The sequence below is a fragment of the Hirundo rustica genome, chromosome 8 (assembly GCF_015227805.2).
Source record: "Hirundo rustica isolate bHirRus1 chromosome 8, bHirRus1.pri.v3, whole genome shotgun sequence".
Taxonomy (NCBI): Eukaryota; Metazoa; Chordata; class Aves; order Passeriformes; family Hirundinidae; genus Hirundo; species Hirundo rustica.
Window position 1 is genome coordinate 3,269,960 of NC_053457.1, and position 11,602 is coordinate 3,281,561.

The 11,602-nt window shown below is 59.6% G+C and overlaps 1 protein-coding gene across 4 annotated transcripts; it reads right to left on the reverse strand.

The window, feature by feature from the left end:
* Window positions 1–12: 12 nt before the first annotated feature.
* Window positions 13–5,612, reverse strand: LOC120755730 (early activation antigen CD69-like). 4 transcript variants are annotated; one of them, XM_058421450.1, is made up of 8 exons: window positions 5,476–5,612; window positions 4,350–4,779; window positions 3,874–3,969; window positions 3,593–3,771; window positions 3,292–3,392; window positions 1,612–3,200; window positions 489–995; window positions 13–108 (listed from the first exon to the last, which is right to left on the reverse strand). In XM_058421450.1, exons 2-6 carry the CDS (start codon window positions 4,750–4,752, stop codon window positions 3,086–3,088), a joined length of 894 nt encoding a protein of 297 aa, XP_058277433.1. In that variant the 5' UTR covers window positions 4,753–4,779; window positions 5,476–5,612; the 3' UTR covers window positions 13–108; window positions 489–995; window positions 1,612–3,085. The 4 variants fall into 4 exon arrangements, with proteins under 4 accessions (XP_058277433.1, XP_058277432.1, XP_058277437.1 ...); XM_058421449.1 differs by having other exon boundaries at window positions 4,350–4,858; window positions 5,476–5,610; XM_058421454.1 differs by lacking the exon at window positions 5,476–5,612 and having other exon boundaries at window positions 3,593–3,768; window positions 4,350–4,858.
* Window positions 5,613–11,602: the final 5,990 nt, after the last annotated feature.

The window sequence follows — 11,602 nt, forward strand, 5'->3', positions numbered from 1 at the left end:
CCCCTCCCTTACCTGACTGCACAGCCAAGGCCACCACCAAAGCCAGCAGCAGGCACACGAGCACAATCAGCACCAACACGACCACGGGATGGCTCCTGAACCACATGCCTGGAGCAGGAAAGAGCTGCTGGCTGTGAGAACCAGACCTAGCCCTCCAATCTGCTCACCCAATGCCCAGGGAGCACAGGAGGGACCCCTCAGCCAGTCTGCCCCTCACTCAGCTGGCAGCCAGGGAGCCAAGAGCCTGGGACACCGGCAGGGACACAGCTGTGGGGACAGCCAGGGACACAGCTGTGGGGACAGGCTGCAGCAGGAGAACTGCACAGGCTTGGGGGCACCTGGGGCTGTTGGTTCCAGCCATTGATGGGGCCATGCAGAGCACGAGGCTTCTTCCAGACATCCAGAAACAGCCACACACCTGCCAGCCCTGTCCCTGGGAGGTGACACTGTCCCCTCCCTAGAGGCCACAGGTGCGGCCCTGCACTCACCCAGGAATCTTCTGAGGCTCCTTCTGTGTACATTGCCGGTTGCTGCTGTGCCCGGGGGACCCAGGGGCTCCCTCACGCTCCCAATCTCTGGTGCAGAATTCATTCTCCACCTCATCACTCACTGCACAATCACAAGTGGAATCCTCTTGCTTATGAAAAGTGGCTTCTTGCACCCCAGGCAAGTGTGTAAGCCCGGCTGCTGGTCCCTCCTGGAGAGGCAGGGGCTCCTTCACAACCCCTCGAACAGAGCAGAATTTCTTCTCCAGCTCACAGCCGGCATCTCGCTGCTGGGAACAAACAGCCCCTTGCTCCTGACACATCAGGAGTGCTGAAAAAGCCTTTTGGAGATCGGCCTCGGGAACAGCTTCACACTCGCGGTGATGGCACACGGAAAGGGACATGAGGAGAGGTCACTGCTGGTCCCGGCCCTGCGGGACACCGAGGCTCAGGAAGGCGCTGCCAGCTCAGTCCCTCCCCGGCCCCGCTCCGCGGACGCTGCGGCAGCACCTGCGGACACAAGCGCAGCGTCCCGGAGCTCTGCCGTGCCCGTAGCAGCCCCGGGGCGCTCAGGATTGTCCCCCGCATTCGCTGCCCCAGTGGATTGGAGAACGGTGACACCGAGCGCGGGCACGGCCGCTTTGGGTCCCTGCCTGTGAACGTGAAGCGGCCCCTCGCAGAGAAGGCAGCGCCAAGAAGCCTCGGCCCCGGAGCAGGCAGGATGCGGCGCTTTCTGCCTCCACTCGGCGCCTGGAGTGCTTTGGGCTCTGAGACACGTTCAGGTTCCTCCCGTGCCAGCCCTGAGCCGGGCACGGACACCTCCCGCCCGAGCAGCGGCGCCCAGCCCGGTGCCGCACGGCCGGGAACTGTCCCGGGCACGGAGCAGCCGCCTCTGTCCTATTGAGAGCAACCGGGAGCAGCCATCGCTGCTGCGGCACCGCCTCGTCCCCAGGGAGCCGGGCAAGGAGGAGACCGCGGGCAGCCGCTCCCTCCGCGATCTCAGGGCACGGTGGACACGGGGGATCCCGGCACAAGGAACTCACCGGAACCGCCCCCTGCCCCTCCCCGCGGCTCCCTCCGCCCGCAGCGAGACCCGAGCTGGGACACAACCCACCGCGGGTCCCACCTGTGCTGGAGCCGCCTCCGAGCTCCCCCACTGCTCGCCAAGTTTCGCTTTTCGCCGCTAACTCCAGTGGGACCCGAACGCCCCCTGCTCCCAGCGCCGCGGCTCCGGACACGATCCGGGCGGGCGCGAGGCCGCTGCCGCCTCTATGAGTGAACCACGTCCCGTGTGAGAGGGGCTTTGGCCGGGTTGAGCAACCCACGGGCAGAAGCGCAGCCAGTCACGGCGGGGAGGGAGAGGAGTCACTGGGGAGGGAGAGGAGGCGGGCACCGGATACGAGAGGCGATGTTGGTACTTCAGCTCCCGGGGCACCCAGACCAGTGCCGCAGGGCCGGGGTCCGTCGAAGCCTTCCGGGTGGCTTTTGATGTCACAGTAACTTTTGTTTCGGTTTTCTACTCTCAGATATCTACATGACATCCTAGAGATCACGTCAATATATTTTATTCCTTCTTGTGGCTTCATCCTGTTGTTTCAAACTTCCCTGATAACCAGGAGTTAACACGTTCTTCTCTAATTCTCCTCCGGGGCTCTGGTTTGTGTCACCGATATCTTAGCACTCAGAGAGGTCAGTCAGCAGATGGGGAAACAACGCTATTGATTTATACAGTTTTCTAGGTTACATAGAAGTATTGTAACGCTTTATACTTTGCTAAGGCTCATAGTACAATGTATTTATCACACTATTACTTCTATAAGCTATAAGAGATGTACCTCAACATAATATATTCATCACACTACTATATCTATGACCTATGCAGTGCATACTTAAAATGAGAAATTAGGTTACACTAGTAAGCAGCTAAAAGGGGTCATAAATTGCACTATACTTAAAATAAAAAACAACATGTAAAAACTAATACACAAGTGTGAAAGCCAATATGATAGGGTCATTTTTTACATGATGGTAGGACACTCTTAGTGAGGTAGGTGATAATAAAGCAGCAGTTCAGTGGCTGCTCTCACAATCAGAGGCTGGCCCCACAGCAGAAGAAGTAGCTCGGGGCTGGATTATGGCACTGGCAGCAAATTCCCTTCCCTAAGCAGAACCTCCAACCATCCTCCACCAAAGCTGAGAGAAAGGGAGCCAGGAGACATTAGAGCATTCTTGACAGTCAGGTGCCTGATGCCAAAGGTGGGATTCTTTCTCAGCACATGTCAGCTTTTCTTGCTCCTCTATCAAGGACAGTCCAAAAGTCTCACCCCTTCAGGCCAGTTCATGATGATTTCCCATTTGAGCTTGCTGTGTAATGAGGGCAATTGACTCACTCCCGGTAGCACTGCTGGCAGGATGCATTGCAGAGACTTTTCCTTGGAACACCCAGCCCAGCGTTTGGCAGTGGGGATGAACAGGCACTGGGGTGACCCTGAGAGTAAGTGCAAGGCACAGGGTGCAGCTGAGGAAGGACAGCCCTGTGCTGGGCTAAGAGGTGAAGCTGTGTCTGCCCAGCATGGAGAAGGTCCTTTCTCCACCTCCTGTTACAGGGGAGCTTGGGCCTTGCTGCATAGATACGGCTGCTGATTTGAGCAGCCCTGACTCCTGAATTCATTGTCAGCCAGGTACACACACTCAGAATCGCCAAGGACAGGAACCCTGCAAGGAGGAGCAGAGACAGCGCTGGTTCCCAGGGGAACACCTTGTGTCCCTGTCCCCCCCATGCCCTGCCCGGCTCCCCGGCACTCACCAGGAGCTGAAGTCGCTGCCGTCCCCCCACTGCAGGCGCTCGCCCCGTCTGCGCAGCCCCAGCCAGAAATCGACGTTCCCGCGGAGGCGGAAGAGCAAATCCTGCCCAGGAGAGAGGAGTGGGAGCTGCCCCGGCCCCTCGGGGGGACACGTGCCCAGGGCTCCCTCCGCACGCCGGGGCTCCTTCCCTGCAAGGCCCCGGGACAGGGCTGCAGCCCCAGCCCTACGAGCACCCAGCCCGGCTCAGGAGCACCCCCAGGCTCCCCTCAGACACCCCACAACACCCACAGCCCCTCACTCACCATTTCTGCATCCTTCACAATGGCCAGGGAGGCCCCGAGCTCAGAGCACCGTTCCTGACCCTGATCCCAGGTGCCGTGATCCCATGAGAAGTAGTAGCAGACCCCATTGTACCCGACCCAGCCAGAGGGACAGCCCAGAACCAACAGCGGAGTCGCAGCTGGAACTGGAACCTGTGCTGCTGGAGGGGGAAGAGGAGAAGCTCTGAGGATTCCCCTCTGCAGGGAGCAGGGACCCCGCTCTGCCCCGAGGGGCTGGGCCCAGGCTGCTGCCCCTCCCTTACCTGACTGCACAGCCAAGGCCACCACCAAAGCCAGCAGCAGGAACACGAGCACAATCAGCACCAACACGACCACGGGATGGCTCCTGAACCACTTGCCTGGAGCAGGAAAGAGCTGCTGGCTGTGAGAACCAGACCCAGTCCTGCAATCTGCTCACCCAATGCCCAGGGAGCACAGGAGGGACCCCTCAGCCAGTCTGCCCGTCAGTCAGCTGGCAGCCAGGGAGCCAAGAGCCTGGGACACCGGCAGGGACACAGGTGTGGGGACAGCCAGGGACACAGCTGTGGGGACAGGCTGCAGCAGGAGAACTGCACAGGCTTGGGGACACCCAGGGCTGTTGGTTCCAGCGACTGATGGGGCCGAGCAGAGCACGAGGCCTCTTCCAGACATCCAGAAACAACCACACATGTGCCAGTCCTGTCCTTGGGAGCTGACACTGTCCCCTCCCTCGAGGCCACAGGTGTGGTCCTGCACTCACCCAGGAATCTTCTGAGGCTCCTTCTGTGTACATTGCCAGCTGCTGCTGTGCCCTGAGGACCCAGGGACTCCCTCACACTCCCATCGCTGGTGCAGAATTCATTCTCTACATCGTCACTCACTGCACACTCACAAGGGGAATCCTCTTGCTTATGACAAGTGGCTTCTTGCACCCCAAGCAAGTGTGTAACCCTGGCTGCTGGTCCCTCCCGGAGAGGTCGGAGCTCCTTCATAACCTCATGAAGAGAGCAGAATTTCCTCTCCTCCAGCTCACAGCCGGCATCTCGCTGCTGGGAACAAACAGCCCCTTGCTCCCGACACATCAGGAGCGCTGAAAAAGCTTTTCCGAGATCGGCCTCGGGAACAGCTTCACACCCGCGGTGATGGCACACGGAAAGGGACATGAGGAGAGGTCACTGCTGGTCCCGGCCCTGCGGGACACCGAGGCTCAGGAAGGCGCTGCCAGCTCAGTCCCGCCCTGGCCCCGCTCCGCGGACGCTGCGGCAGCACCTGCGGACACAAGCGCAGCGTCCCGGAGCTCTGCCGTGCCCGCAGCCGCGGCCCCTCCGGCTCTGCAGCCGCTGCAGCCCAGCTCCGTGCCGGACAGGCGGTGACAACGCCTGCGAGCTGCCGGAGGCGGGGACGGGACAGCTGCGGCTGGCAGTCCGCCTCCCGAGGGGGAAGGAGCAGCAGCCCCGGGCTGCTCAGGATTGTCCCCCGCATTCGCTGCCCCGGAGGCACCGAGCGCGGGCACAGCCTTTCTCGACGCCTGGAGTGCTTTGGGCTCTGAGGCACGTTCAGGTTCCTCCCGTGCCAGCCCTGAGCCGGGCACGGACACCTCCCGCCCGAGCAGCGGCGCCCAGCCCGGTGCCGCACCACGGAGCAGCCGCCTCTGTCCTATTGAGAGCAACCGGGAGCAGCCATCGCTGCTGCGGCACCGCCCCGTCCCCAGGGAGCCGGGCAAGGAGGAGACCGCGGGCAGCCGCTCCCTCCGCCATCTCAGGGCACGGTGGACACGGGGGAATCCCGGCACAAGGAACTCACCGGGACCGCCCCCTGCCCCTCCCCGCGGCTCCCTCCGCCCGCAGCGAGCCCCGAGCTGGGACACAACCCACCGCGGGTCACACCTGTGCTGGAGCCGCCTCCGAGCTCCCCCACTGCTCGCCAAGTTTCGCTTTTCGCCGCAAACTCCGGTGGGACCCGAACGCCCCCTGCTCCCAGCGCCGCGGCTCCGGACACGATCTGTGCGGGCGCGGGGCCGCTGGCACTGCTAGAACAAAACACGTCCCGTGTGGGAGGGGCTTTGGCCAGTTTGAGCAACCGGAATGGGGAAGCGGAGGCAATCACGGCGGGGAGGGAGAGGAGTCACTGGGGAGGCGGAGGCGACGGGCACAGGATACGAGAAGCGGAGTTGGCTCGGCGCGGCTGCTCGGGCGGGAGGTGTCCGTGCCCGGCTCAGGGCTGGACCGGGAGGAACCTGAACGTGCCTCAGAGCCCAAAGCACTCCAGGCGCCGAGAAAGGCTGTGCCCGTGCTCGGTGTCCCCGGGCTCCAAGCCACCGGGGCAGCGAATGCGGCGGACAATCCTGAGCAGCCCGGGGCTGCTGCTCCTTCCCCCTCGGGAGGCGGACTGCCAGCCGCAGCTGTCCCGTCCCCGCCTCCGGCAGCTCGCAGGCGTTGTCACCGCCTGTCCCGGCACGGAGCTGGGCTGCAGCGGCTGCAGAGCCGGAGGGGCGGCGGCTGCGGGTGTAATAGACTATGAACACGAAGAAAAGTTCCAATAGGAATTTATTACATTACAGCAGGCAAAGCAAAGGCAAATACAGCGCTGGACGGCAGGGGAGTCTCGCTCCACCAACTGCCGTGAATTGGCAGGTTTTTCAGTCTTGCTTTTATCTTGCTTCTTTCCTCTGATGATGTATGTGTGACGTGTTGCTGGGAGGGTCTCTTTCTGTCTCTCGGTGGTCGCAGAGATGAAGGCTGTAGTTGTCCTCTTCCTTATATGGTAACTAAGCTGGAATTCCTGAAACTTAAAGCTGATTAAGCAAGTAGAGAGAGAGAACAGAAATGGGCGAAGGTATATTTGCCTATAAGCTTAGATAGTAACATAGTAACTTCCTGTTATCTTGAGTTATTTGATCTCCAGTGAACAAAAAATAGTTAATGTTTATCACACGGGCACGACAGAGCTCCGGGACGCTGCGCTTGTGTCCGCAGGTGCTGCCGCAGCGTCCGCGGAGCGGGGCCAGGGAGGGACTGAGCTGGCAGCGCCTTTCTGAGCCTCGGTGTCCCGCAGGGCCGGGACCAGCAGTGACCTCTCCTCATGTCCCTTTCCGTGTGCCATCACCGCGGGTGTGAAGCTGTTCCCGAGGCCGATCTCGGAAAAGCTTTTTCAGCGCTCCTGATGTGTCGGGAGCAAGGGGCTGTTTGTTCCCAGCAGCGAGATGCCGGCTGTGAGCTGGAGGAGAGTGAATTCTGCTCTGTTCCATGGGGTTGTGAAGGAGCTCCTGCCTCTCCAGGAGGGACCAGCAGCCGTGGTTACACACTTGCCTGGGACGCAAGAATCCACTTGCCATAATCAGGAGGATTCCACTTGTGAGCGTGGAGTGAATGACAATGTGGAGAATGGATTCTGCAGCAGTGATGGGAGTGTGAGGGAGCCCCAGGATCCTTAGAGCACATCAGCAACTGGCAATGTACACAAAAGGAATCTCAGAAGATTCCTGGGTGAGTGCAGGGCCACACCTGTGGCTTCTAGGGAGGGGACAGTGTCAGCTCCCAAGGACAGGTCTGGCAGGTGTGTGGTTGTTTTCCAGTGTCTGGAAGAGGCCTCGTGCACGGCTTGGCCCCATCAATGGCTGGAACCAACAGCCCTGGGTGTCCCCAAGCCTGTGCAGTTCTCCTGCTGCAGCCTGTCCCCACACCTGTGTCCCTGCCTGTGTCCCAGGCTCTTGGCTCCCTGGCTGCCAGCTGAGTGAGGGGCAGACTGGCTGAGGGGTCTCTCCTGTGCTCCCTGGGCATTGGGTGAGCAGATTGGAGGGCTGGGTCTGGTTCTCACAGCCAGCAGCTCTTTCCTGCTCCAGGCAAGTGTTCAGGAGCCATCCCGTGGTCGTGTTGGTGCTGATTGTGCTCGTGTTCCTGGTGCTGGCTTTGGTGGTGGCCTTGGCTGTGCAGTCAGGTAAGGGAGGGGCAGCAGCCTGGGCCCAGCCCCTCGGGGCAGAGCGGGGTCCCTGCTCCCTGCAGAGGGGAATCCTCAGAGCTTCTCCTCTTCCCCCTCCAGCAGCACAGGTTCCAGTTCCAGCTGCAACTCCGCTGTTGGTTCTGGGCTGTCCCTCTGGCTGGGTCGGGTACAATGGGGTCTGCTACTACTTCTCAAGGGATCACGGCATCTGGGATTGTTAAGAATGGGCCAGGAGACCAGCTCCTTTGAAAAGGTCTTCATTAGGACAGCTCTGGGTGGGGGCCCGAGGGGTCGCGCACACTGCTGCTGCTTCCGTGGACGATGCGGAGGAGGAGGTGTTTCAGCTTTTTCACCCGGCAGAACTGGAGCTTCCGTCCTCGCAGGAGTCCTCAGGAAGACGCTTGCCAGCTCAGGGATGTCATTCTGGTCAGGTGCTGCTATAGTTATGGTGACGACTTAGGAGCCACTTCTAATTGGTGACCCGAGGCCCCTTTCCACTTGCCAGGTCAGAACTGCTGCTCTCAGTTCCTCTGAGTTACGATAGCTCGTCGTCTTTGGGGGTCTTTTTCATTGAGTGTACCTAAATCTACATACGCCTTTGGGCGCAGTCTCTTGGGAGCAGTGGAAGCAGCGTGCGTCAGGAGAGGGATACAGGTACGTAACAACCAAAGTTTTAGCTTAAAGTAATTAACATCAACAACGACAACAGTAAACATTTCAATGTGGACACATATTCTCTGCAACCATGACGATGGATAAACTCGAAATTACAACACTTACTAGCACACTAACTCTGGAATAATTTCACTCTTCACAGGATCAGGGTCAGGAACGGTGCTCCGAGCTCGGGGCCTCCTTGGCCATTGTCAAGGATGAAGATATGGTGAGTGAGGGGCTGTGGGCGGTGTGGGGTGTCTGAGGGGAGCCTGGGAGTGCTCCTGGGCCGGGCTGGGTGATGGTAGGGCATGGGGGGGACAGGGACACAAGGTGTTCCCCTGGGAACCAGCGCTGTCTCTGCTCCTCCTTACAGGGTTCCTGTCCTTGGCAATTCCGAGTGTGTGTACCTGGCTGACAATAAATTCAGGAGTGAGAGCTGCTCAAATCAGCAGCCGTATCTCTGCAGCAAGGCCCAAGCTCCCCTGTAACAGGGAGTGGAGAAAGGACCTTCTCCACACTGGGCAGTCACAGCTTCACCTCTTAGCCCAGCACAGGGCTGTCCTTCCTCAGCTGCACCCTGTGCCTTGCACTTACTCTCAGGGTCACCCCAGTGCCCGTTCATCCCCAGTGCCAAACGCTGTGCTGGGTGTTCCAAGGAAAGTCTCTGCAATGCATCCTGCCAGCGGCGCTCCCTGGAGTGAGTGCATTGCCCTCATTACACAAGCTCGCTCGGGAGCCTCCAGCGCCCCTGCCGGCCGTGCACGGAACTGCACCGCAGTGCGGCCCAGAAGTGACCTGCTCTGGCTTTGCCTCGCCTCGTCTCCTCGGGGGCGGCTCCAGCACAGGTGGGACCCGCGGTCGATTGTGCCCCCGCCCGGGGCTCGCTGCAGGCTGAAGGGGTCCCAGTGAGGGCCAGGGATCAGTTCTGGCGGGTTCCTTGTGCCGGGTTCCCCTGTGTCCCCCTGCCCTGAAGCTGCCAGTTCCTAACCCAGCAAAGGTGCTCCTGTCCAAGCCACGGGCTGCCAGCTTTTCCAAGAGTGTGCTGTGAGAGACAGTGTCAAAGACCTTGCTGAAGTCCAAATAGACAGCATCCAAAGCCTGTCCTGCATCCACCAGGTGGGTCACCTGGTCATAAAAGGAGACCAGGTTGGTCCAACATGACCTACCCCTCCTAAACCCCTGTTGGCTGGGTCTGATACCCAGGCTATCCTGAAATTGCTGCCTGATGGCACCCAGTATAAACTGCTCCATGACATTCCTGGGTACTGAGGTCAGGCTGACTGTTCTATAAATACCAGGATCCTCCTTCCCACCCTTTTTGTGAGTCATATTGGCCAGCTTCTAGTCATTTGGAACCTCACCAGTGAGCCAGGACTGGTGGTAAATGATGAAGAGAGGCTTCAGAAGCTCATCTGCCAGCTCCCTCATCACTCTGGGATGGATCCCATCTGGACCCATAGATTAAGGAATACTCAGGCCACGCAGCAGTTCTCTGACTGCCTGCTCCTGGATAACAGGGGGACCATTCTGCTCCCTGACACCATCTACCAACCCAGGAGGGCAGTTGTCTTGAGGACAAGCCATCTTCCCACTAAAGACTGAGGCAAAGAAGGCATTAAGCACCTCTGCCTTCTCTTCATCTGCAATTACTGAGTTCCCTCCCACATCCAAAAGGGAATAAAAGTTGGTCTTACCCTTCCTTTTACCATTTACATTCCTTTTACCTTTTACCATTTACATTTATTTATGAAAACATTTTTTATTTACCTTTAGAGAATTTGCCAACCTATGTTCAAAGTGGGCTTTGGCATCCCGAATTTTTTCCTACATACCCTAGAAACCTGACCCTCATTCCAAAGATGATACGTGCTCCTTTTATTCCTAAGTTCCTTCAAAACCTCGTTGCCCATCCAGGCTGGACATTTGCCTTGTTGACTCATCTTTCAGCACACAGGGACAGTCTGTTCCTGTGCTCTCAAGATCTCTCTTTCGAGGCATGCCCACCTTTACTGGACTCCTTTGGTTTTCATGGGCTGCTTCTCAAGGAGCTCTCTGAAGAAGTTTCCTAAATAGGCCAAAGTCTGCCCTGCGGAAGTCTAATGTAAAAGTCTTATTGATGTTCCCCCTTATTTAACCAAATATCGAGAACTCTATAATTTCATGATCACTCTGCCCCAGGAGGCCTCCAACCAGCGCATCTCCCAGCAGCCCATCTCTACAAACCACAAGTCTGACACAGTCCCTCCCCTGGCAGGCTCACTGACCAGCTGTGCCTCACCCACCCCTGCAACACGCCCTGAACGCTGTCGCTCTCGGCCTGGCCCCTTCCCGGGTGCTCCTGAGCCCTGGTAACAAAGCCCCGAATGCCGTGGTTCTCAGCGGCTCCAGGAGTTCAAAGGGGTGCAAAATGGGACCGAGTGAGAGGAGACAGGTGGTGCCAGTGGGTGAAATGTCTTTGCTGTGAGCTGGCAGGGAGAGGAGGAGGGAGAAAGTGGTGCAAACAAAAGGGAAGGAAAGAGGGACAAGGCTGGAGCGATGGAAGGTGGTGGGGATGGCCATGGGGCAGGCGGGCATTTTGCTTTCCAGCTCTTTGGGAGGAAAGGAAGAACTGTCAAATCCATCCAGGAGAAGAGGAGAGAAATACCGGTTGGTGGATATCGCTGACGATTGGGATACATTTGATCTGCCCGAACTGCAAAGGCTCCGCGCTGGCGGGACACGGCTCTGGCAGCTCCTGTCCCGAAAGACCTGCGCTAAGAAAAAGGGCCCCACGCCGGAGAAGAACCTCAGCCCCCGGGGAAGCTGCTTCTGGGGGTCCCCCTGCCGCGGTGCACGGCCCTCCCGTCTCCCCTCCGCTGAACACGGGGGAGCTCCAGCACAGGTGGGACCCGCGGTGGGTTGTGTCCCAGCTCGGGGCTCGCTGCGAGCGGAGGGAGCCGCGGGGAGGGGCAGGGGGCGGTTCCGGTGAGTTCCTTGTGCCGGGATCCCCCGTGTCCACCGTGCCCTGAGATCGCGGAGGGAGCGACTGCCCGCGGTCTCCTCCTTGCCCGGCTCCCTGGGGACAAGGCGGTGCCGCAGCAGCGATGGCTCCTCCCGGTTGCTCTCGGTAGGACAGAGGCGGCTGCTCCGCGCCCGGGACAGTTCCCGGCCGTGCGGCACCGGGCTGGGCGCCGCTGCTCGGGCGGGAGGTGTCCGTGCCCGGCTCAGGGCTGGCACGGGAGGAACCTGAACGTGCCTCAGAGCCCAAAGCACTCCAGGCGCCGAGTGGAGGCAGAAAGCGCCGCATCCTGCCTGCTCCGGGGCCGAGGCTTCTTGGCGCTGCCTTCTCTGCGAGGAGCCGCTTCATGTTCACAGGGACCCAGAGCGGCTGTGCCGCTGTGTTGGAATTTAGTCCCTGCCTTTTCTTTCCTCCTCCTT

What these genes read in the sequence shown, in the direction of transcription:
- LOC120755730 (XM_058421450.1), bottom strand. Translation starts at nt 4,752, where the DNA reads ATGTCCCTTTCCGTGTGCCATCACCGCGGGTGTGAAGCTGTTCCCGAG. An exon ending in GAGCCTCAGAAGATTCCTGG is followed by an intron (nt 3,970 to 4,349) that starts GTGAGTGCAGGA and finishes TTCCTGCTCCAG; the next exon opens with GCAAGTGGTTCAGGAGCCAT. An exon ending in GGCAGCGACTTCAGCTCCTG is followed by an intron (nt 3,201 to 3,291) that starts GTGAGTGCCGGG and finishes TCCTCCTTGCAG; the next exon opens with GGTTCCTGTCCTTGGCGATT.